Consider the following 20,376-nt stretch of genomic DNA (forward strand, 5'->3'; position numbering starts at 1 on the left):
AAAATAGACGCATGTCTTGTTTAATGAGCCCGTAGCTTCCATTGTACCATCAGGTAAGGGGTGAATGAAGTATAGTTGATACATGAATGTGAAGTTTAAACCACTCTCCAGCAGCCCAAGAGGAGCACCCCTAAAGCTGCGCTTCGTTTTCGAGTGATGCTGAAATGAAAAAGGTGACAGCACAAACTGCACAAACCATGTACAGAAGGAACACTCTGCACTCCACTTCAGAGATGTTTTGCAGGTGTTCCTATTACTGCTACAGCTGCTGCTGAGCATGGCAAACAGCTGTGAACATCCGCCACAGAACTAAAAATTATATTGCAATTAAATTTCGACAAGGTGATACAGTACCCAGAAATATTGATTATAGGTTTTCGTGGCCACGGGTTCCCATGGCAACCGTGCCCTAACAAGTGAAAATGAAGCGCACAATTCTCTGCAAAACAAAATTGGTTCAGGGCTCACTGGATTATGACGACATGTGTTGAAGGTCCACTCCAGTGAAACAGATGATGTTTAACTTTAAATTTTACAGCGAGGTTTGAAAACCAAATGCTCTGGTATCATCCCTTGGGGCCTCATGCAACCATTACCGCCACCCAGTGGGAGGACTTGGGAAAGGAACCAAATTGCCTACGACATCAATGACACACGGCTATCTTCTCTGGTAACTTATGGTACCAGTTCGACCAGTTTTCAAACCAGTTTAGCTCCTTTGCATGCGCATGCATTAAAGCTGAAACCCTCAAAGCAAACAACTGGCTGGTTAAGCACCAAGTAGTTTTCAACAATTGTTGAACACTGCAAGCTGTAGTTTGATAAACAACAAACTGAAGTTTTCAACAACTTCAGTTCTAAGACCAGGAAGCAGAAGGTGGCCTAGAGTACAACCTTGAGAGCTTACTGAAAATCAAACAAGTTTCCACAAACCTCTCCAAGAAATTTGGAGTTTCAAACTGTGATTACAGGGGGGAACCTTTGCATAATCCAACACTGCACCAACCCTGTTAGTAGTAACCAGTCTAACGTCTAAGGGTGAGTATCACTTTTTTTGAGTGCTGAAAGGGGTATGCTAGCAATGGTAAAGAACCATTTGAGTGGTGAAAGGGGTATGCTGGCAATGGAACAGAAATTCCACAAGCATCACAAAAGTCGTACAGATGAGTGTTAGTCACAGGACAAACACAATGTGCAGAAAAGAAGAGAAGCAGGGGACAATGAGAAAGATAGTTGAAAACATCTGAAAGGCTCTGAACCAATATGCATACAATAGATTCTCTGATACAAGTCAAATGCTCAGCTGAGGACTGACCCGCAGAACCTACATCTTTTGCTAGGCAACAAACACTTGAATCCTCTTTGGCAAACCAGTCCAGAGGTTGGAAGATAGCCCTGAAGTATGAACTTTGCAAAAGGTTACAGCCATTTGCCAAAAATGCAGCCAAAAAATAAAAAAAAGGAAAAAGAAAAAAAAAACGGTGTAGAGTTTGCAGGTCATTCCTCTAGCCCCTCAACCATTTTCTAATGCACTGCACTGTCTGACAATACCCTCCCTGATAATTTACTTTGATGAAGTTACGGCACAACAAAGGCTACAAAGTACAAGCTGATAGCCTTACCAGGTGCTTCCAGCACACAAGCATTCATATAGAGTTTACATTCCCATCTCGAAACACTAGCTAAAAATAGAAAGAACAAAGAGCTGCATCTCACCAAAGGCCTGGTTGTGTAGGGCAAGCTAGACACCTTGAAATTGTGGAGGGGCTAAACAGAAAGCTGCCCTGTATATCTATATATTCATGCATGCTTGTCTCAGACCTGTACAAGCTGAAAGTCTGCCAAGTCTCCTAGAACAAGCGAACTCGCCATGTTTATGAAGCAGTTGGTTTTAAGGCCTTATGATTATACTGGTTTCAACCAACTGCCAGCTAGGGGAACCATGGAATCAACAAATGTGATTGCAGTGATCTGGTTTCCGTTTTCCACACAGAGCCAGGTTGAGTTTCTTTGAAATGTAATTTAAGATGAGGCAAGCCACAGCCGATTCTTGGTGACCTGGCACTACTAACACACACTGCTACAAGTTGGTATGACACTCCCAGCAAGGAACAATTGGCTCTGCACCATCGAGGAAGAGTGATGAGATTTGTTACACTTGCATTGCTAGCGTCTTGCATCAAAAAGGACAACTGGAACAGAAGTTGGGAACTTAAAGGCTCATCAAGTGGTTTATCACAAAGAATGAAATTACACTGGCAAAAGGCTTAGATTTCTTCCTCTGCATCAAGCTATCCACAAAAAAAAAAAAAAAACATTTTGTAATACAATAAAGCTTAAGTTGAAACTTTTGCATGCTCTTTAGTGACAACGCGTAATTTTCATGCTATATGTCGACTCAGTATGTTGGTTACTGAGAACAGGCAAAATAAAAGGTAAAGAAAAAGGGGTGCCTTCTTTCCCCACAACGTGCGAATAAGTGAAATGCGGGTAAAATGGCGTCGTCACAAACCTGAGGACAGGTATACAACGCCATTTTCGCTGCATTGTGCAGACGTGCCACGGCTATCGCCTTTACTTGTTTGCATGTTGACGGGAAAGCCTGGGCCGATGCAAGCAAAGGCACAGGTTTTCCCAGCGTTGTTGAGTGGTGAAGGGAGGGGGCATTGTCGGTGTTCAGCAATCAGTGTAGAGTAGGACGCACGCAGAGAAATAAGGCAGAGCCCTGCTAGAGGCGGGCGCAAGGCGACGAGTTTTGGCAAAAAACAGAACTTGCGCTTGGAGTTGCGTTCGAGAAGTAGACATGCTATAGTGAAAGTGAAGGCAGTGGAAGTTTACAAGCCCTCCAACATTATCCATAGCAAATAGAACACTGCCAAACTGGGATTTCATATAACACGAATAATGTTTGAAAACACCTGTGTTGAAGTTATCTTTAGCAAACTATTTCTCGTCGTCATGCCATCATCGAAGGGTCGTCAGGGCTTGCCTCTCTTCCCTCAGCACAACCAACAGGAGCACCCGATTTGTCTCTCCTCACGCCAAGCGGGGAGAGAAGGGTTTTTCTATCTCCACTACGACAACAGACTACAAACAGTGACACCGAAATCTCTGCAAAGCGTCACCGGTAAAGCTAGCGCATTAAAAATACACCAACAGTGCAGGGTATTTACAATTAGGTTGAAATGGTGGGAACTAAAAGCTAAATAAAGCCCAAAGTAAGAAAAAAAAACCTCAAGGTCTTGAGACAGCCTTTTTAATACTACCGAGTGCACTCTCAGATTATATTTAGGTAAGAGGGTCAATCAGGGGATATATGCACTAATATTTTTTAATCTTTTTATTCAATTTTTAAGAAAGTGTCAATTAATCCTTCCTGAACCACACAACAGCATGGTTTGTTTGCCACTTTACTCGTGTGTGTGAACAAAGTGAAAGTAACCGCTGTCTGTTTTCTCAGCTTCCCCCACTACACGAGCACCACAAGACAGCCTCCTTCCAAAAGCCATAGTCTTGCGCTCCCAGCTTCGACAGATTCGTTTGGACAAAGAGTTTAAGAAATTATCAAGACTCAAGGCCTGTAATCAGACAAGAAACTTGAGACGTGTTGAGGCAGAGAGAGAGGAGGTGAAGTACCTCCATGCCTGCCTTTACTTCTACATCTTAGTGTTTTGTTTTTTCTTCCTTTCTAATTTGGTTGGTCGCACTAAAGCAGATTTCCAAACATTTTTATTGCTCTAAGCTAACCTCCGTGCCCCGAGGATTCTAGAAATCTAAAAATTGTTGTTGATATAAAAAATGAATTCAAAGTGAAGCCTCTGATGCGAGCATTGTGAAGTGGCGGCGGAGCAAGAGACAATAAGAAAAGCAAAGCAGGACGTGCTTGGACCGCACCGAAAGTGTGAAAACTGCGGGGGAGACCTCTTCAAGGTTGCCAAAAACCAGCTTGTATGCGAGACCTTAGAGATTTCAAGCACAGCTAGTTAACAGGGTCCAAGAGTGGACCAAACATGAGTCTGATCTACTGATCTTCTATATCAAAGTGGGGCACATGTAACAACAATTTTAGATCTCTAAAGTCATCTTAGATTAAAAAAAAACAAAAACAGGTGAAAGAAGAAATAGCTTCACTACACCTTTAGGCAGCCAGTCCCATCTCATCTGTTAGAAGCCTGCTGAAGAGAGGCTCCATGATCAACTACCTCCCCTCCCCCAAAAGACCAGCATGGCACTAAAGACAATGGCGGTGCCACAATCGACACCCTGACAGCTGCTTTTATGGTAGTGGGAACTGACCCAAGTTATAAGCGTTTCACAAGTTTTGAATCAATTGTCAAACAAATCGCTTCTACTTTTTTATCGCTGAGAATGCTCCAGCTCTTCTCGGCACCCCATAAGGTAGTGTCCGGTCGTGTGCACGACCGGAGCGGGCTAAGTCCCGCACAGCAGTGCCGCTATCGCTGGTGCTCGATAGAAAGCCTATATTGCAGAGTTTTTCGAAATGATCGATCGGGGTCATGTAGATTATGGGCCATGTTTGCAGTACGAAATGAGAGGAGGTGACATTTGTAAGAGTCTCCGCCTTTTCGCCCGCTTTACTCCTCGCCACACAACAATGCAGCTCATGCGCACTTGCGCCCAATCTCCACACGAAGCGTCTGCCATTAAGCTGCAAACGCTCCCCATCGTCCGAATTGCTCCCTTCCTGAAATCAAGACAATAGCTCACTGGCTTCGAGGGTATCTCTTGCGTCGTGCTCGCCTTGATAAACGACTTTGGTATCAAGGCAAGTGCGACGCAAGAGTGAAGTTCTCTCCCACTCTTGCAACCCTCGCACACAGCAAGCGGTGCCCTATGCAATCTGCTCCGGCCAGACGCGTGGCGGGCTCTGAACTTTTGAGAAATACTGTACATGATTGTGACACTGCTCACAAACAAAATGTCACAATAGATATACACTATTTTATTGGATATGTTTATAATGTGAAGACTGATGTTTACTCCTTCCTATGATGTCTAATTAATCTGTTGCCCCGATAATGAGTGCCCGCCTCTGGAGTAGCTATTTCCCCCATGATAATCAGGAACTGGAAACAGCGTGCACTTTCAGAAACGCCCCTATAGGGCAGGAAAGGGGCGGGCACAAACAACACCCAGGGGTCACCTCGGGTGCAGAGCCAATTCTGATGCCGCCTCGGAGTTGCCCCCTTCACGGACCTCCTTCCCGAGATGCCAAACCAACGTACGCACCTCATCGAAGAAGGCCTGGGTCTTGCGCAGGATGTGCTTCAGCTCCGTCAGCTCGAGAAAGGTCTTCTTGAGGGCCTCTGCATTGGTGTTCACCTCCTTTAACTCATTCTCCAGCTTCTCAAACGTCGCCTGGGGGTTTGCACACACCGCAAACGTTGTAGACTTCATTTCTCCAAACGTCTCGGGCAAGATGCATGCAAATGACTGCGCCCCAACACGAGGCAAGTGGTCTTGCCACCTGAGTAAGTGGATGGCAGCCTTCTAATAATGCTCTGTTCTTCACCGCGAGAAGGACACGGCATTACTGAAATGCTGCACAAATGTATCTGTGATCTACAGCTCGTGTAAAGTTCTATTTGTGCATCCCTCATGATACTTCAGAGACTGATAAAAGACTACCTATCTTTGAAGATAATCTAACTTGCATGGTTAATGCCACAATGCCAGACGATAATATGTTTATGAAAGAACTTTCTTGCTTTGTTTAGCTTCCTGCGCGACACTTGCATTTGAATGTAGGAAGGTCTTACTGTAATGACAACGGACCCTGAAACGTGCAGATTACAAACAAAATAAAAGATGAGACTCACCTCTAAATCAATCATTTCTCGAGGCTGTGGTGCCTCAGGATTGTCACCGATGTCCAGCATAGGGATACCATCCTTCTTAATTTCCTTTTCCAGAAAACCTAAAAAAAAAATTGGTTGTGGAGCCAGGAAAGCACTTGGCAAACAAGGGCACAGACAAGAATCCAGAGCACCATTGGAGCGCATTCCAGGTGTGGAGAGGCATCACATGGTTTATTCCGTTGCTCCGATTCACTTATAAAAGCGTAGCTTAAAGGGGCCCTGCAATGACTTTTTTTACTAATTTTTAATTTGCACCGAACCTGAGTGCACTGAACGTAGTAACTTAGTGAAACTTCTTTTCACGAAATTCCCTTTATTTTAAAAGTTATAGGCAAATTAAAATCACAAAAACGAGCAAAAAATAACCCCCTTCATGACATCCTTGGTTGCTTGAGAGGGACAGCGAACTAGAGGAGAAGTAGTGAGCTCATTGAGCGCTCACGGCTGCCGCACTCCACGTCGACGGCGCGAGAGGGGCAACCAGAGCGGCTCTCATTGCATTTGCTCCGCGATTAAACACTAATTCGGCTTGACACGTCATTGGCCACAAACAACAGCAAACACGGGGTAAAGATCAGTGGTAAAGATCAGTTCAGAATGGGAGCTACTTCGCGCTGCCATACCATGAAACGGCCAAACCGCAAGACAAAGCTTCTCGCCGAAGGCCTTCGGAACGCTCGAAGCCGGTCGGATCCTCCTGCCCATACGAGCACAGCGCCGCCGCATACATCCGGGACCTTTCCGTGTCGGTGCCTGATCCCACTACTCCTTTCTAGTATGCGCCGCCTTTTACACCGCTTGGTGGCGGGTAAGTCGAAGGGTCATATCTTGTTTCCGTACTTTATAAACTGCATTCGTTTCTTTTTTGATCAAAAATACTGAACAAAAACTACTTTTATGAATAATTGAAACGGTTCACGCCACTTATATTTTGTATTTCGACTAAAAAGAAGCTTTTAGTGGCTCTGACCAGTAGTAAGCCCAGGACCAAAGACGTCACATTTTGTGCGCTTTCGGTACCGCGGGTCGCCCTCGTTGGAGGAGGTTTCCGCGTCGTCTGGTTAATATATGAAGCACTGACATTTAGTCACTCTCTCTGTGCCCGCTGGCTTGCCCGAACCCCAACAGACGTGGGCACGCAGGCACACTCACAAAATATATTGATGTATTTATTAATACTACCCCCCCAAAAAGAAAAACAATTTTTGCAGTGGAAAGAGTTAAATGCATTGGGTCAAAGTGAAATATTTTTGAGAATGGCCGTTTTCAAAAGGGACAAGTGAGAAGGGAGAGACGAGAACGAGCTAAAATGATAACCACCCGTGGAAAGTGGAGGGGGGCAACAATTATTTGAATTTTGGAAATGCCTATTTGGGAATCTAACTAGTTCTGGAGTGCTGAATCTGACGTCACCAAGTGCTTTTGTGGTGGGTGCAAGCTCGACCAGGTTCTAGGTGTATGCAAGGTTTGTATGGCGCAGATGTGGCACATCAAACCTGGGACCGCTCGATTTAAACATACAGTCGACAGCAAATGCTTGTGGGGCATGGGAGCGCTAGCCGAAATGACTGGCTGCGTCTTCCAACAGCGTACGGCCGCTCTTGAGACTCGTGCTTCGGGAATGCGCTTCCTTTTGTGTTCACAGTCATGCTTGTTTCACTCGCCTCCGCCCGACGTGCACGAGATAACCGGGACCAGCGCTTTGTGAGTCTTCATGCAGCGCATCTGCCTCGGCCACCGTGATGGGTGATGGTGCTTGGATGCTTCAGATAACATTCCGCGGCACCTTGTGCCAGTCACTGCTATCTCAAACGCGTCAAACAAATGCAAGCAAAAAAAAAAAAAAAAAAACATTTACGAGAACACGATAGGAAGCACTTGAGCAAAGCTCAAGTCTTGAGGGCACCAACACGCCATCAGGAGGCACAACCAGTCATCTTGGCTGGAGCTCCCGTGCCCAGCAAACTTTTGCTGCCACTAAAATCTGGGATTGGCCATAAACTCCGAGAAACCCATATTGCCACTCGTCCAGAGCCTAGTCTTCTGGGTAGATGAGAGGCAACTCAGAATGCCAGTGCAAACCACGCTGAAGACTGAGCCAGTTAAGCCAGCTGCTTTCAATTATTAGACTCCGGTTTTGCGTGTCTTTCTCAACGTAATGTCTAGAGTACCGTCCGACGGCACTCTTGCAGAGTGTTCAAGTGCCATCCGACGGTACTCCACTCACACCTTCAAGAGCCGTTCGAAAAGTCTCATATAAAACACATTGTCAAAACGCATTTTTCGAAGCGGTAACGTAGCGTAATGGTAAGATGTCCGTTTCATCCGCAAGCTGTCCTGGGCTCGATCCACAGTGCAGGCTTACATTTTTTTTTTCTCTGACATTTATTTATTTGTCGAGGCATCTGGCGATATTTACGACATTTCTTTTTGTGCGATTAACACTGAAAGAAAAAAAAAAAACGAATGTTGTCGACGAAACTTCGTTGAACAAAATGGCATGAGACTTTCTTTCCGGAGGTGCATGGGGGACGGCGGGTCTTGGGTTGCCGGCTGGACGCCGCGAAGCGGCGTGTACGACGGGGGCAAATGGATTAATAGATTTGTAATTAGCAGCCGAATTCTGACGCCGCAAAGCGGCGTGAACGCAGGCGGGGGGATGTGTTAACGAGCTCCCCAGTGATACACGCCTCGCCGTTCGACTCTCGGACGGCACTCGTAGGCGCGAGTGGAGTGCCGTCGGACGGCCTTGTAGACCACGACCAACTCTAAGTGCTGTAGACACAGTCTTTTCCCAAAGCATTGAAAGGGGTGTGTGTTGCCAAATGTCAGAAGGCGACCCGAGAATGTCACATGATTTCCCCTTTCTGCTCATGCTGTCTAGGACGGCAATAAAACAAACGAAAAAAAAAAATCATCGCGTTTAGAAGTACTTTAATGAAAGCGGACTCACGAAGTTTTCGTTCCATTTCATCACAACGGCGGACTTCGTTGACGAACTTCCGTTGGAACGCGTTGACGTCCGGGTTGAGCTGAGGGACGGTCGCGAGAATCAATTTAAACCCAAAAGAATGAGCAGCCGGTTTTAGAACTTATACAAAGATACAGAAAAGGTTCCAATACTCACGTCCCTGAACTGGACCAAGCCCAATTCTCCCAATTCGGAAACGCAGGCATACGCCGCTTCGGACTGCAGGAACAGCTGACAAAGCGTCATTTCTTCGCTGCGAAAAAGGCCCCCCATCTTGTCCCGGACTCGGCCTGTTCACGCAGGATTTTCGGAGAAATATTTCTGTTCAGGGAGCGGCGCGTACAGCTCAGAACATGGCGAAGTCAGGTGACGATCAATAAAACTGCGGCGGAAAAGGGCAGCTGCGGTCGGTGTAACGACTGGAAATAAAACGAGACGGTCCGCGACCTTGTAGTTGTGTGCGAAGAAATGTGTTTCCCCACTGTTGCAGTAGTGGCGCTAGTAGGCGACTACTTTAAATCAAACGAGGTGGTTGTAATTTCTAGTTTCATATGTTCATACAATAATTAATAGCAATGCGCATTTAAACAACAAAATGATCATTTTAAGTCAAATATTGTGCTTTTTATATTAACGAAAATTAACATTCTTACACACAGTTCATTGTGTAGTTTCAGTTTCGCTTACCAACGGGTAATGACACAGTGGGATATGCTATGAATCTCAGAAATATGCGGTTTCCACCATGGTTTCAGCTAAATAAATGGCAATGTTGGGTAAAGTACATCTAAAAGGTACTTCAAGTGAAGTACAAAGTAAATGAGACGTGATGTACTTCAAGTCATAGGCGTAGAGTTCGGGAAGGGGGGGGGGCAAAGCTCTTCCTTTTTTCCCGGGCCTGGGCCATGATCCTTACCGAGACGCTGTTTACGTACCATGTAGCGAGCTTCTAGTAGTGGCACGTAAACAAGAGAACGCCCACGTTGCCTTTATTGACAAAATACATGGGAAATAGAATCCCAGCATGCTTTCGCTAGCTTCAATGTCCAGTTCTGGCGAAAAGGTAACGCTCAGCAGTAGACGCCACGCAGTAGACGTTGCGCTCACACTTGAAAGGCCCGTTTCAAAAGAAAGGGATATTTCGTAGAACGGTTTCTTACCTCCAAAACTTCTAGCGGTGGTAGACGCTGCTACTGGGCATGCACACTGCTCGCTTTGTCTGCAGGATTCCAGGAATCATTTCCGGTCGCCGTAAGCTAGCGGGATGGCGGGTTTGGTTGCTGCTCACTGAACTCTATGTTGCTACTTGTCAGCTTACAGGAGAAAACGGAGTGCACCTAGATTCTTTTTCTTAAATGTCACATTTATTTTTTACAAGGACTATCATAATGCGGGCGTATGGGAAATAGAAAGTAGTGTTGCAAAACATTTCTGAAAAAAAAAAATCAAAATTGTTTATATTGCTTTCTTGATAAGAGCACGGGAAAAGTAACGTGAAAGTAATTTGTAACGTAACGAGTTAAGTAATTCGTTACTTCTCAGCGAAATTAACTAATCTTTAATTTAATTACAAATACTGCTGATCCCTTATGAGGGATCGTAGCTGGGTAAAAAAATATAAAACAAAGCAAAAAAAAAAAAAAAAAAAAAAAGGTGCAAATGAGTTACATCAATCGGAACACAAGGGAGAGACAAATGCACTGACGAAGTCTTGACTGGTAGTTTTGTAAGGAAGCTTGTCTCATTCTACAATCGTTCGGGAAAAAAAAAAAAAAAATAAAAATAAAAGAAAATTTGAAGCTATTGATAAGATGTAATGGTAAGCGGGTTTCTTCCATGGGTGGCCCTGTAGAAAAAGTTATACATTCATCTACGTTAATTTTATACTGCCCCTTAATTAATTTAAAAATAAAATCGAAGACTGCATGTGCGGTTTCTTTTTTGCATTGAGACAAACCCCAGCGTTTTGGTAAGCTCTAAAGTGGAAGCTTTTCTATAGGAATTAAAAACGATTCTGACAGCTTCGTTTTGTATTCGTTGCCTGTGGTTAAAGGGATGGTGAACCAAAATCTGGATTCCACAAAACACGGCGGCAAAAGCGTGCGACGGGATACTACAAACACCAAAACATCACTCATACAGCGATATCTCAAACGGATTACCGTATTTTTCAAAAAAAGAAAGGAGGCGCATTTGACAGATTTACGTCATGTTTCTCCGAGAAGAAAAGGGAACGGCGTCGCGCCTTCTCCGTCTCGCCGCCTTGAGGGGCAAAGCGAAGAAAGGAGGTCACGCGCCTCGTCGGCCTGATTCAATCTCGACTTCTTTTTTCAAAAATACGGCCTTACGAGTAGTGTTGTAGGGATTGTAGCGTCCCGCCTACACCCTCCTGCATTTCTTTTTTAATCAGAATTTCGATTCACCATCTCTTTAATAGTTATTTGAGCGAATGCGTCCCAAATAATGATGGTATATTTCGTAACAGGGCGAATTAGAGTTTTGTATGGTAGAAGCCGAGTGCCTGTAGTCGCTGATTGTAGCGCTCGTCTGAGAAAAAAGAGTCTACGGAAGGCGTTAGAGGAAACGAAACTAACGTGTTTATTCCACCCAAGATTACAGCGGGTCCAGAGACCCAGGTAGTACTTGAATTCATTCACCTTTGTAGGATCTACTTATTAAGACGATAGGGGAATGCAAGTGGCTTCTTTTTTTATAGTAACTGACATACAGACACTTTTATCATAGTTTACACACATCTGCCAGGTATTACGCTACTTAAAATTTTTGTCTAAATCATCATTATGCCTAATTTGGTCAACACATGTAACTTCGTTACAGCACATAGTCGTCGGCATAAAGACGCATTTTAAAAGAAATGTTCGTCAGGAATATCGTTGATAAATAACAAAAAAACAACAACAAAGTAGCAAGTACCAAACCTTGGGGTACACCAGAATCAACCGAGAGCAAGGAAGAACACTCATTAACGACTACATATCGATAACGGTTTGTAAAGTACGCTTATAACCAACCGACGATCTGGTAATTTTTAAAGTAAATATTTAACGTTTCTATGAGCTTTACCTGTACACTTTGTCGAACGCTTTCGCGAAGTCGAACAATATTACGCCTACCTGATATTTTTTGTTCAAGGCGGTAGCTAGGTCGTGAACTGTTTCAAGCAACTGGGTTGTTGTGGAAAATCCTTTTTGTGAATCCACGCTGACTGCTAGATAGTACGTCATGTTTGAAGAAATTCAAGCATATGTTTATTCATAGTGTATTCAATGAGTTTGCAGACAGAATAACTTAACAATATAGGTCTGTAGTTAGCCGATGCCTGTTTATTTCGAGTTTTATCTCGGGGTTTCATTCTCTCCTGATTCCAATCAGTCGGCAATTCGCCTTCTCATAATGATACATTGAATATAATGATTAAGTACTTAAAGATCACTCTGCATATCGTTTCAAAAACACGTTTGTCAATCCATCTGAACTACTGAATTTCCGTGGGTCTAGATTCAAGAGCAAGTTAAGAATTCTTTGTATATTAAAATGTACATTTTTAAGAGGTGGTAGGTGGTCAAACGTGTTACAACTGGTGTAATTCCAACATCAGGTGTAAACACCGATTTAAACTGTAGATTGAAGAGATTAGGTATTTTTCTGGGGTCCGTTTCAAGAGCATCGTCGACTGTAAAAGTGCTAGGGTTTGTAGTGGTTGCTAGGATGTGTCTCCAGAACTTTCAAGTTGAAGACGCCATAAACTTGGGTACGGAAACATCGTAAAACTTATTTTTATCTGCCATCATTTCTTTTTTGGGCTTACTAAAAAGATCTACAAAATTATCTTTTAGAGTCTGATTTGTAACTTTTTTATAATTAGCTTTTAATCGCCTTAGTTGACGATTTAAATTAATGGGCTCACGAGATATCCACGTGTTATTCCGGCTTCGCTTTATAGTTTCGATTGGTACGTATTTTTTAATGAAGTGATTCACAATGTTCTTAAATCTAAGCCACAGTTTGTTAACATCGGAGGAAGACTCCGATGAGAGCAAAATGAACTCATCAAGCTGTAAATCAAGCGTGTTTAAAATTGAAGTGTCATCAGCATGAGCGAAATCTCGCACATTGGGGACCATATAATGTCACATTTAGATGATTTCGTTCGATAGCGATAGAAAACAGTATTGTGGCCGGAAATTCCTGCAACCCCTTCACAAGTAGGGAACTTTGCTATAGAATTTTTGATAAAAGCAAGATCTAGAATAGATTTTGAGTTATCTTGCACTCTCCTGAAAGATTTCACTTCCTGTGATAAATCCCAAACGTAGGTAGTGCCGTTTATAATCATCTTATCGTACCGAAAGCTCTTTTCTTTCTTTCTTTTTTTTGATCACGCTTAGCTGTTGCGTTGTTATATACAGGATGTCTCAAAGAGCGGCCAGGCTTTTTATATCGACCGCAAAAATCGGTTTCTTTACCTATCGCGCTACGATTTTGTGCAGCGCTTCCCACAGGTGGTGCATTTTTTCTATAAAATTTGGAAAAAGCGAACTGCGAACTCACCTGCTTCAAACAATAGGGTGCCGTTTGGCACGGGAGACAAGAGAGGGCGCAAGCGATCGCGACGCCAACTGCTGCCAACGAACGAGCATACGGCGCCGAGAGCCGGCGTCATTAGCAGACGATATTTTCGACTCAAAAGCGACTTTTTCGCCAAGTGTCCAGATAAGGGCCCCCAGATCAGTGTTCCTCTAGCTCTCAACCGCGCTGCCTCGCCTACATCGGCGCGCCCATTACTGGACTTTTAATTTTGTCAAAAGTTGGCCGCATAAAGCATTCAGTTTCCACATTCATTCATCGCTTCGCACTCGTCGTCGGTAACATTCTGGTGGAGGAGCGGGATGCTTTACCGTATGTCCTTTTCTCGTACGTCTGTGAGTAGCCTTGAACCAGGTCCAATCGCGAGCCCGGTAGAACAACCGCAAAAAGAGCTAGTCCCGCGAGAAGAGCGAATCCCACAAGTAGACCGCGCGGAACCTGAACTCCGAGCCAGTCACCGCAACCAGGGAGAGCCATCGGAATTTGACCTTCTGCCGGAAAAGTCGAAGAGGACTGTCGATGATGAGCAACACGTTAAAGCAGGCCTCGGCAGCTCCCACCGTTGTTTACCTGCACGTCGCACTTCGCGCTCCGACGCCCTTCAATGACGAGGTTCATAAAAACGTTCAGGTCTGGCTACAACACTTGGATTGCGTGACCCGCCACAATGAATGGACGCCTTAACAGTACTTCCAGAACGTCTATTTGTCACTTGAAGGAACTGCGAGGCACTGGTTTGTGAACCACGAGGCTTGGCTCATGTTGTGGGAGACCTGCGTAGAGGAACTGAAGCGGACGTTCATGAACCAACGCCTCCGGCAACGTTCCGAGGACCTGCTTCAAACAAGATGTCAAGGTCCCAACGAGAGCGTCACAAGCTTAATTTTAGATGTGCTATACATATTCGCATCCGCACTGACTGTCACCTGTTCGGGTTAAGAAAAAAAAAAAAAAAAAACAAAACATTGATCGATTCGGACCGCCGACCAAGAGCTCGGTCCCCGCCCTGGTGAACGGACTCTCTGTCTGTGAGGCGGAAGGAAACGAGAAAGAGGCTGCTTGTGCTTGCAAACGCAACGAAAATGATTTTTTTTTACACGATAAACAAGAATTTGTTTCGTTAGTGTTAAGGTGATACTTCAGACAGCAACAATATACATCAAATACTTTGTGTGCGTTCAGATACGCCCTACACAGTACAACGACGAAAAAAATTGCTAGGCGGGGAGGGGGCGATCCTGAGTCCAAAGGTGTCGGAGATGACGCGGCCTCTTGCGTCGCCAGTCGAGACAGAGAAGACGTAACGTGCTTGAGTGCTCTTTGTTTCGAACAACTCACCCACGAGCACACACACACACAGTCGGGGACATCCTCGAGCCTAGGTCGGGGCCCTCGACGTTTTTCCCCGTCCCGACAACACTACCGTGGTCCCACCGAACTCGCAGATGCTAGCACCTCGGACCCAGTCTTTGGTCACACTCTCTGTTCGACCAATCATACTTCTCCCCTTTTGACCCCCCCCCCCCCCCTTCCCCGCTTATTCCGACATTCCACCTTTTCATGAGGGCGAGCAAAATCAGTAACCAATAGACAAAGAAACACAATATAGGCAGTGGCTTACCAACTTGTCTTGAGTGAAAGGGAAAACCAGACTCCCCCCTTTCCTCCCCCCCCCCCCCCCCCAAGACCGGGCAGCGGTGCCCTTGGTATCCCTTGGGCGACGCCGGCCAGTGTTTGCCCTTCCCAGTGGCGGCTGTGTCGAAGGGGGGGGGGGGGGTGCACATTACATGCCTTGCCCCCCCCCCTTTACACACACACACACACTCTGGAAACTTGGTGGGGGGAAAGCAAGCGCCTCCCTTGCCCCCCCCCCGGCCTGGTATGCCCATGAATATAGATAGGACACCCCTTGCAGTTGGCCACTCGTACAAAAATGTCAGATAGGAGCGGTTCCAGTTCGGATCCGCGCAGTTCTAAACTTGTGGACAGTTCAGATCCGCGCGAATCCAATCTGGTATCGCGCGGTTCTGAGTCTAACCAGTCGAATTCAGTGAGACGCAACCCACTGGAACCGCACAGTGATGGGTGGAGGTCTGGTCCCAGCCAGCGGGCGCGCACATGCGTGACTGGAGATGGGGGAAGGGGGGGGGGGGGGGGCGGCGGGGAGCTTCCGCGGTTTCTCGTAGGTCACATGTTAGGGACAGGCGCATCCGGTACGCAGGCGCTGCGAGCGGGCGTTCTTCGAGCGCGAGTCTCGCTTTGTTTGTTGCAGTCGGCGTAAGCGCTCCGAGAGTTTAGGCTGTTCGCTCCCGTCGGACTGTCGGTCGGCGCTCGCCCGGCGGCGACGTTCGCGCTGCGGGCGCACGGATACTGCCGCGCTCATCGTTGCCCTGGATGGATACCCACTGACCTCGTCTCTTGAATCTTCATACAGTGTGAAGCTGCCGACCCATTGCACTTCGGGTCGTCATCTGGTTGCGCTTGGCGCTGGTGTGCTTGGTGACAGGAATGGGCAGTATTTCAAATACAAGTATTTGAAATACGTATTTCAAATACTTTGTGTATTTTGTATTTGTATTTAATTACAAATTCGGTAATGTATTTGACGTGTGTATTTAAATACTAAAATGTGGGTGTTTCAAATACAATTGTAATTAAATACCATTTTTTGGGCGAAAATACATCCCTCAAATTTATTGTCACTGTCCAGAGCAGGAAGAAAACTACGTTCTGCACCGAATGAGCGTTTAGTGACTTTGTGATTACGGTGCTTGTCCAGGGCAAGAATAGTGACGAAATCGACGTTCACAGGCAGACTGGCTAAATAAGTGCCTGTGACAACTTGTGGTGCTTTCCAGCCTGATTTCCATCCACATTTTTGCCTGGAACATTCTAAATGCGCGGGTCGTCCAGATTTTCGTAACTGGTGCGAGTTGCAACAATAAAAAAATTTCTAGCTAGTGCTGCGCGTCTTGGTCGTCTCGGTTCTTTGTTGGTCTATACCAAAATGTAATCGACCAAAAAAGCTGCATGAAGCTCTGTACTTTTTTCACCTATTACGTCCAAGTTGATTGCATTTTTTGTGATTATATTTCTATTACGTTACTAGAGCCTCGCACACTAACTCCCGAGTGTGCAATGCAAAATTAAAATGAGATACCCAGAAACCGGTTGCAGTTGCCCTGACTCGCTGACGCACATTTTGAAGAATGTATTTGGAAAAGTATTTCAAGGAGACCAAACACATTTGGTTGTATTTGTATCTTGCACTCAAATGCTTTTTTGGAAATGTAATTAGATTTGTAATTAAATACATTTTTGACGAAGCATTTCGTAGTTGTATTTCAATACATATTTGCATGTATTTTGCCCATCCCTGCTTGGTGACAATACTTGGACAACTCGGATGCCGCTTGCCCGCCGGAACTTCCCGATGCGCTCAACACTGGATACTGTGCTTGTGCGTGCAGTCACTGCTGTGTGTGTGTTCTGTGCATCATGTTTGGTGACGACGCCTGGACGACGATGTGCGCCTCCGGAATTAGAGCTGCGCTCACCACTGGACTCTACAAAAGTATTTCGCGCGATGCCCTTAGCCGTTACAAGCGAGAGATCGTCGCGATTTCATGACCCAGGTGAAAGAGCCTGGGTCTGAAATCGCGACGATATCGCTTGCAACGGCTCAGGGCATCGCACGAAATACTTTTGTAGAGGCCAGTGGTGAGCGCAGCGGGAGTTCCGACGGCGCAACACCTGGGTCTGAAATTAGGGCACCGGTTTGTATACCGTCTGGAACTGCGCGGTTCCAGGTTGGATAAAACTGGTGCCCCAATTTTAGGTCCAGGCGGAACCGGCATTTTTCATTCCGGCCTCTATCTGACATTTTCGTACGGGCATCCCCAGCGCGTCTGAACCACAACCTACTGTAATCTTGACCTGCTCACAGAAAAATGGGCCAGCGCGCACATTGTAGTTTCGTCAGGAATGACTTCACGGTGCTGCACAAAGGATTTTTTGTTTCCTAGGGTTTCCGCATATCAATTGAAGGCGCTTGAAGAGAAACTCTGAGAGGCGTTATCTGGTCCTGACCTGCTCTCTTCGCGGGGCTCGCTGCAGTACCAATACGGTATACTTATGATAAAACAATTCTCAATATCTTTTTAATGTAATTAATAGGGATTGTAATTAATAGGTTAGATGTAATTAATAGGTTAGAATTCGAAAGGTTTCGATATTTTTGAACCAAACGCATGTTCGAATTCGAAAGGTTTCGATATTTTCGAACCGAGCGGATGTTCGAATTCGAAAGGTTTCGATATTTTCGACCGTACAGAAATTCGAATTCGAAAAATTCGCAACTTTCAAAAATTGTGGAGTTTCGAATTCGAGAAGTTCGAAGTTTTCACGGTTTCTAAAAGTTCAGGTTCGATTATTTCGAATATTTTTTTCACTTGAGGTCTGAGAAATTCGAGGAGTTCGAAATTTCCTAACTTGAAATTTAAGAGATTCGAATGTTTCGATTTTCTTTGAATCTGAAATTCGAAAAATCGAACTTTTCGAATTCTTATAGACATAAAGTTTGATAAATTCGAAGATCTCGAATTTTTTCTACACTAAGGTCGGAAAGTTCGAAGGTTTCAATTCTCTTTTAAAAATAAACTTAAAAAAACTTTGAAGGTTTTGAATTTCTTCTACGTCCAAGTGCGCAAAAGTTCGAAGTCCGGTTTTCATGTTCTGCCACCAGTTTCAGTTTCAAATAACGTTTTCACGCCTCACTAGTTTTCACGAAATCAGGTTTAGAAAATTCGGGTGTGATATTTAGATTGCGCGACGTTGGTTAGGCAATTAAATGAGACGACGAGTGTCCCGGATATGCTGGAATATTTGCCAGTGCGGAGTGACGTGTGACCATAGATCAGTAATTGTGACCGCCAGCCCGGGGGGTCATTAACGTGCATCACGAAGTAGTGATCACACGAACGCACTGGTTAACGATATCATCCAGTTCGAAACGGCCAGGGGAAGGCAGGTGGTCGAGGCTCAAAAAAACCTTGAAGCAATCTGGCAAACTGCCTCCCTACCCCCTCGCACGCTGGTAGTAATTCGATCGAACGCCGCCCGAGTGACGCTGGCATATAATAAGTTTAGTTTGTACATGATGCAAAATCCTGAGACTGGGAAAGAAATTGGAAAGAAAAAGTGTAAGAAGGCAGAAAAAAGGGGACAGGACAACGTCTCAAACTCGGCTCTGGGGATGAAATTTGAAAGAAAAAGTCCAAGAAGAAAGAAAAAGGGGGACAGGACAACGTCTCAAACTCAGCTCAGGACAACGTCTCAAAACTCAACTCAGCTGAGTTTGAGATGTTGTCCTGTCCCCTTTTTTCTTTCTTCTTACACTATTTCTTTCGAATTTCATTCCCGGTCTCGGGATTTTGCATCATGATCAACATACACCAGCTTGCCTGCACCTTGACAATTTTTTAGTTTGTAATTGCCTTAAAGGCTTATTTTCTGAGGCGGAAGAAACGCTGAGCAAAGAGCACAGAAGCTGACATAACTTGAGGTCGAGGAGCGTTCTACCATTGACGTCGGAAGAGAAAAAACCGGGGGGGGGGGGGGGGGGGGGAGGGCTCTCGTCTCCCCACCCCCCCACAGATATTTCGGACTGTTAAAGAAAACAATACCGGGAAAGAGGACATGGTCGAGCTTATTTTAATCTGAAATTATTCATGCATATGTATAGCTATTGTTGCTCTTCACTGCATAAAGGATCGCGTAGATGGTCATTGCTAGAAACTAGTTGTCAGGATGCACTACTTGTCACAATCTCGATGGTTCGAAAGTTTAAAGCTATGTTTTTTTTTTACCTAAATAACTGTGCCATTGGTAAAAAAATAATAAATAAATAAACATAACAATAAATGAAAAAAAAAACTTTCAAGAGCCCGCCGGAAGTGTTGTATTCTTGCATATTCAGAGGCCCAGAACTACGAAACAAGTTTCTCTCCTACCAAAATCTGTACAGGCTAAAAGGAACGCGTTCCAAAAACGTAAAAAAAAAAAAAAAAAAATTAAAAATGTTTTTTTTTTTTTTTTTATGAGCTGCTGAACTTGGAACAATTTTAGTAATCTTCCCCCATGAGTTAATTTATTCCTCAACGTGAAAAAACAAACAATAAATACATTATTTTGTATTCTGCAGATGGTAATGGTATGTACTGTCTGTGGTGTTAATTTAAATGCGATACCTCAAACAATTTAGGCGAAAACAATTACCAAGTTTAGGGCATAATTGCCCGTAGATACATGTTTAGATATTTCTTCGAAACTCGTCTTGAATAACAATAATCATACCTTAAGACGACACTTAACAAGGCTATATATAGATCATTCTTAAAAAGTTTAACATCTCTACCTTGGCAGAAAGACAGCCAATTGATTTCTCTGGAAGTGATACTGGTTACAACCGGCCGTTCACAATGTGTGAGCTTGAAATAGCCCTTGCAGTAAGGAAGCAGTCAGCACCTGGTCCAGATATGAATCATTATGAACTACTGAGGCACTTGTCGGCTGAATCCTTGGTGAATTTGTTGTCTTTCTTAATCATTTATGGGAAGCTTCATGTTTTCCACAGTGCTGGAAGCGAGCACATATAATTCCCATCTTGAAGCCTGGCAAAGACCCTTCCCTACCAGCAAGTTATCGGCCTATAGCATTGACTAGTTGTCTAGGAAAAACTTATGAAAGGCTTATTAACAGAAGGCTAGTATACATTCTAGAACAAAAGAAAATCTTCGATAAAAACCAGTGTGGTTTTAGAAAAGGTCGCTCAACCTTAGATCACCTTGTCCGTTTGGAGACTTTTGTGCGTGAGGCTTTCGTGAACCGGTAGCATTGCCTTTCTGTCTTTTTTTATTT

The 20,376-nt window shown here is 44.6% G+C and overlaps 1 protein-coding gene across 3 annotated transcripts in view; it reads right to left on the reverse strand.

Moving 5' to 3' along the window:
• Positions 1–9,333, reverse strand: part of LOC8041526 (V-type proton ATPase 116 kDa subunit a1) — a 48,229-nt gene extending 38,896 nt beyond the window's left edge. The window contains exons 1-4 of one of the 3 annotated variants that reach the window (XM_029980661.3): positions 9,007–9,333; positions 8,833–8,911; positions 5,841–5,938; positions 5,251–5,379 (exon numbers count right to left, since the gene is read on the reverse strand). In XM_029980661.3, the coding sequence (XP_029836521.2) occupies positions 5,251–5,379; positions 5,841–5,938; positions 8,833–8,911; positions 9,007–9,123 (423 nt within the window). In that variant the 5' untranslated portion in view covers positions 9,124–9,333. The remainder of the gene's footprint in view (positions 1–5,250; positions 5,380–5,840; positions 5,939–8,832; positions 8,912–9,006) is intronic. The other 2 variants (XM_029980660.3, XM_029980662.4) reach the window with 2 other exon arrangements.
• Between the last annotated feature and the right edge of the window lie 11,043 nt (positions 9,334–20,376).

This window comes from Ixodes scapularis, unplaced genomic scaffold, assembly GCF_016920785.2.
Source record: "Ixodes scapularis isolate PalLabHiFi unplaced genomic scaffold, ASM1692078v2 PGA_scaffold0__279_contigs__length_252992795, whole genome shotgun sequence".
NCBI classification, from domain to species: domain Eukaryota; kingdom Metazoa; phylum Arthropoda; class Arachnida; order Ixodida; family Ixodidae; genus Ixodes; species Ixodes scapularis.